General features: G+C 42.8%; 1 protein-coding gene across 1 annotated transcript; it reads left to right on the forward strand.

The window, feature by feature from the left end:
• Positions 1-295: 295 nt before the first annotated feature.
• Positions 296-1828, forward strand: LOC143619427 (uncharacterized). Its single transcript, XM_077091363.1, has 3 exons — positions 296-874; positions 1345-1610; positions 1714-1828. Exons 1-3 carry the CDS (start codon positions 296-298, stop codon positions 1826-1828), a joined length of 960 nt encoding a protein of 319 aa, XP_076947478.1.
• Positions 1829-5439: the final 3611 nt, after the last annotated feature.

Below are 5439 nucleotides of genomic sequence, written 5' to 3' on the forward strand. Positions count from 1 at the left end.
TTCTGAAACAGAAATTAGTGGAAGCCCCGATTTTGCAATCACCCAATTGGAAATTGCCTTTTGAAATTATGTGTGATGCGATTTATTACGCGGCCGGGCTGTGTTGGGTCAACGGGTTGAAAAGAAACCCGTTGCCATATACTATGAGAGCAAAACCCTCTCGGACGCTCAATTGAATTATACCACAACCTAGAAGGAGTTGCTCGCGGTAGTGTATGCGCTGGATAAATTCCGTTCTTATATTTGGGGTAGCAAAGTAATTGTTTATTCTGATCATTCTGCTGTCAGGTACCTCATGGATAAGAAAGACACAAAACCTCAGTTAATCATATGGGTTTTGTTGTTGCGGGAATTTAATCTGGAAATCCGGGACAAAAAGGGAAAAGAAAATGTCGTTGCAGATCACTTGTCCCGGATTGTGTTAGAGGATGGAGACCGGGACGGGCCCATTAACGCGTCCTTCCCCGACGAGCAGATTTTGGCGGTTTCCCAAAACCCTTGGTTTGCTCATATTGTCAATTTTAAGGTTGCAGGTGATTTTCCCGAGCATTGGCCAAGGAGAAAGAAGAAACACTTGGTGTCAGAGGCGAAACAGTATATTTGGGATGACCCAGATCTGTTCAAGATTGGAGCTGATCAGATGATTAAGCGATGCATACCCGAGGAGGATGTTAGATCATTGTTGGAACACGCGCATACGCCTGCGTTTGGTGGTCACTTTAGCAGACAGAAAACCGCGAGAAAAGTGTTGACTAGTGGCTTTTATTGGTCAACATTGTTTCGGGATGCTCATGAGTTCACAACACGTTGTTTGAAGTGTCAACAACTTGGTAGTATCTCCAAGAGTGATGAGATACCCTTGAAACCGATCCTAGTAATTGATATTTTTGATGTTTGGGGGATCGATTTCATGGGCCCATTCCCGAACTCGTATGGTAATTTATACATCCTAGTGGCCGTTGACTATGTGTCTAAATGGGTCGGGGCGATTGCCACTAGGACAAATGATCACCTTGTAGTTTTTAATTTCGTTCAAAGCAACATATTTTTGAGGTTCGGAATTCCCCGAACTATTATTAGTGACGGGGGTTCTCATTTTAAAAATTTTAATTTGGAAAGTTGCTTAAACGATATGGGGTGGATCATAGAATTGCAACTCCTTACCATCCACAAACGAGTGGACAAGTTGAGGTTTTAAATCGGCAGATTAAACAGATTTTACAGAAAACTGTTCGGATGGACCGAAAGGATTGGTCAACTAAGTTGACCGACGCCTTATGGGCCTACCGAACCGCTTTTAAAACGCCAATTGGAACCACACCATATAGACTTATGTATGGAAAGGATTGCCATTTACCGGTTAAGATTGCACAACGTGCTTATTGGGCTACTAAAGAAGTTAATACTAGCTATGATGATGCAGGTAAAGCTAGGAAATTAGCATTGTCCGAGATCGAGGAGTTGCGTGATGAAGCGTACGAGTGTGCATCGGATTTCAACGCGAAAATGAAGAAGGTTCATGATGCGAAGATTCGGTTGAAAAGCTTTGAGATTGGTCAAAAAGTATGGTTATACAACACTAGGATGAAGCTTTTCCCGGGTAAGTTGAAGTAAGTGGACGGGCCCGTTTGTGATTGTTAGAGTTGGTAATCACGGGCAGTTTGAGATTGAGGATTTTGATTACCACATTCGAAAAATGGTAAACGACAATAGGTTGAAGCCATATTTGGAGATGGAGGATATTCACAAGATGGACAAGGAATCGGTGAGTTTCATTGTGACCTCGCCGGTTTATGAAGATCACATTTTAGGCATTGTCGAGCTGTAGACACGCAATTCAATGCTGACCGGGAGGCAACCCGGGGTTTGTAAGTGTGTTCCATTTTATTTTCTTTTTGTTGAGTCATTTTTTGACTTTTGTCTCGAGTTTTGTGCAGCAAATCCCATGTGTGGGGAGGTTTTGGTGAAGTGCAAGTCATGGAAGTTCGGTAAGCATTTAGTTAATTTCACGTCTATCCAGGTACGCATTGCAAATTCCGACTTCGGAAACGTGTTCAGGTGATGTCAGGATGTCGAAAATGACCGGGTCGGAAAATGCCCGACCCAAAATCAGCAAAAAAAGCTTTCTGTTCACTAGGGACCATCGCGCTACGCGATGGCACTGGACAGCTCACCATCGCGCTACGCGATAGTGGCTGGGACATTCCTGACGTCTGACATCATCGCGTAGCGCGATGACGCCAGACCAACCCCATCGTGCTACGTGATGGGGTCCAAATCCTAATTTTAAAAGATTGGGTCGCGCTACGCGATGCCCTTGTCTGTGACCCATCACGTTACGCGATGGGCCATGGATAATCTGAAAAAAGTATAATAAAAAAAGATAAATAAATAATAATAACAATATATAATAATATTTATATAAAATATTTATATATATCACCACCGTCCTTCCAGCTTTCCCCATCTCTCTCTCTCTACACTCACACCGCCATCTCTTCCTCTCTCATCTCCATAAACCACCGTCCACCATTGTTCCACCATCACTCACCATCGCCTTACCTCGTCGCCATCATCATCTTCATCCTTCATCAATGTTATCTCTCACCTCCACTCCCGTCACCAACCACCGCCGCCACTGCCATACCCACCACTGTCGGCCACCACTCGACACCATCGTCCACAGCCACTCTGTCCACCACTGCTATCTTGTCATAATTTGTTCACCTTATCCTCTATCATCATTCTCTCTGTCACTCACTCCGACTCTCGAGGTAAATGTTTGATTGATTATTAGTGCGTTTCTGGGTTGGATTTGTTTCTCTCAGTTAGGGAGTTAATCGAGTCTTGAACCGGGGTTAGGTTTCCATATTGATTTGAATTGTGGTTGGAGCCGATTTGTTAATATGCTAGTTCGGGAATTAGTCGAGACTTAGATTCAAGAGGTTTGAATTTTGGTTTCGGTGTCGGATCATTTAGGGTCGGGGTATTGGATTTCTGTTGCCGGGTTTTGGCAGGTTGGTTTATGGCGGGATTGATATTAGTCGGGTTGATTTTAAACGTTCGGTTACGGGCCGGGTTTCGAAATTCTAAAAAAAATATATATTAATATTTTATTATTTTAAGATTATTTTAATATAAAAAAACTTAATTTTAATATTTTAATATATATAATATCATAATAATATTTTAATTAATAATAATATTATTACTAATATTTTCTAATATATTAATATAATGTAATATTTTAATATATAATATAATTTAATAATATTTTATTATATAATATAATAATAATATAATAAGAAAAAAATTGGATTTCGGAACCCGAAGCGCCGGATTTTATGAATCCCGATGTGTGTTCTTTGTGTTGCACATTTTTCGAGACAGTAGTCAGTCATGTCTGTGTTAGCATCAATTGTGTCCGTTCGAGTAAGTTCATGTCGTGTCGAGTTTTCGAAATTTTGAGCGTTAATCGTAGTTGGGTTATCCGCCCGTACTCAATCTCCATTCGGGCGAAAAAACCTAGGTTTATTTTGGTTGTCATAAGATATCCTGATTTTTTCTCGTTTTTTGGTACCAGCTATTGATATTCTATCTTTATCGTGCAGTATGTCAGAGGGTTAGGGTTCTTTGGGAGGAGCCGCCGGGCGCAAGCGGTCGCGGGATGATGTGGTTCCTTTGCACGTCCGAGGGGAGTTCCAGATCCCCCGCAGTCCGTGGTGCGTCCACCACGGGTGATCAGGTACGATTGGGACGAGATCCGGATCACTATAAGGTTCGGGAGTTAATCATAGGGGACGGCCTTCAAATCCCTCACGTTATTCTCCTATTCACTCCTTTTTCGGAGGAGCAGGCCTTGTATCACCGTTTTATGGCGATGCAGCTGCTCCGACATAGGACGATCGACTGGACACTACTCAGTGTAGTAGGCCAGGAGAGGGCCGTTGTAAGATTCCGAATCCTGGGAATTCTACAGTTGGTAATCATACGGAAGTACTAGGTGAGACTAATATGCACGTTTAAAGAATTCCCAAAGTACTAGGTGAGACTAATATGCGCGTTTAAAGATTCCGACTACCAACACGACCCTTAGATACCCCCGAGAATAAAGAATTCCCAAATTACCCCCAGAAGTGCTAGGTGAGACTAATATGCGCGTTTAAGAGTTGTTTAGGCACTTAACACTCAACTCAACCCCGTGTGGACCCAATTTGATAAATTCACAGCCTACTAGCCCACACGACGCTACACGAGTTGGATGGGTCGGTAACTCGCACGCACAACGCACTAACTACTCAATAAATGCGAATTCGCTTTGTACCGACCCGTTTGAGTAACCGACAACCAATTCAGCCCCAATACCTTTAAAAATCAGTTTCTTACAGCCCACAAATTATACCGAGGCTACAACATTCGAATTGGTTGTTAGTTCCCTCAAACAACGCGCTAGACAGCATAATTCACAAACTAGTCAACCGAATTCTAGTTTTCACTTCATCAACAATTGACCAACCTAACGAACGCCAAAATTCACGATACTAAAGTATGACATACTAGACATACCTAGGAAGATTATGGAGCAAAACCCATAACCAAAACAGCCCCGGAAGTGCTTGAATGGACAGCCACCCGGTAAGCCTAAAACATGCGATTTAACGATCAATAAGCGAGTTATAATGACCAATTAAGGTGTAAAAGACTTGTAGCGATGATAAACTAACCTTGAATTGGGATTTCACACCTTAATCTTGGATGAAAAAAAAGAAAAATGGGGGTGTTGGAGCTGCCCTAGCTGCCGATCGGACCACAAGGAAGGGGGGTAGGGTTTTGATTATATTATGAAACTTTTACACTCTAGCCCCTCCAATTAGAAAGAAGTAACAACTAGATTAAAAAGTTAAATAATTTTAACGTACCGGAAAGATGAGAGGGTCATCGAGGAAAGCCGGATAAGTCCCGAGAGATGTACATACTTGACATGCTTTAAATCGTTTATCGAAAATTAACGGGCATTACAAGTTCACCCCCTTACAATGGGATTCGTCCTCAAATCCCGATGCGACAGGAACAACTGCGGGTAGAGTTTCATCATCTCGTCTTCGGACTCCCAAGTAGTCTCGGAACCCCTACGGTGCCTCCACTGCACCTTCACCTGCCTAACCACCTTATTCCTCAAACGCCTTTCCTGATGGTCAAGAATAGCGATAGGTTCTTCAACGTAGTTCAGTTTACTATCGAGCTCAATATCACCCAGAGGCACATGGGCCTCCTCGTCTGCCAAACATTTCCTCAAATGAGACACGTGGAAAGTAGGATGAATCCCAGCGAGCTCGTCGGGCAAATCCAGACTATAGGTTACCTCACCAACCCGCGACAAGATATGGAACGGACCAACGAACCTCGGACTATGCTTCCCTCTCTTACGAAAACGAATAA

The sequence above is a fragment of the Bidens hawaiensis genome, unplaced genomic scaffold, assembly GCF_021521415.1.
Source record: "Bidens hawaiensis isolate Kalapana, Puna unplaced genomic scaffold, B.hawaiensis_p1.1 tig00002438_1, whole genome shotgun sequence".
Lineage (NCBI taxonomy): Eukaryota > Viridiplantae > Streptophyta > Magnoliopsida > Asterales > Asteraceae > Bidens > Bidens hawaiensis.

What these genes read in the sequence shown, in the direction of transcription:
- LOC143619427 (XM_077091363.1), top strand. Translation starts at nt 296, where the DNA reads ATGGATAAGAAAGACACAAAACCTCAGTTAATCATATGGGTTTTGTTG. An exon ending in TACCCTTGAAACCGATCCTA is followed by an intron (nt 875 to 1,344) that starts GTAATTGATATT and finishes ATGTATGGAAAG; the next exon opens with GATTGCCATTTACCGGTTAA. An exon ending in CTTTTCCCGGGTAAGTTGAA is followed by an intron (nt 1,611 to 1,713) that starts GTAAGTGGACGG and finishes AAACGACAATAG; the next exon opens with GTTGAAGCCATATTTGGAGA.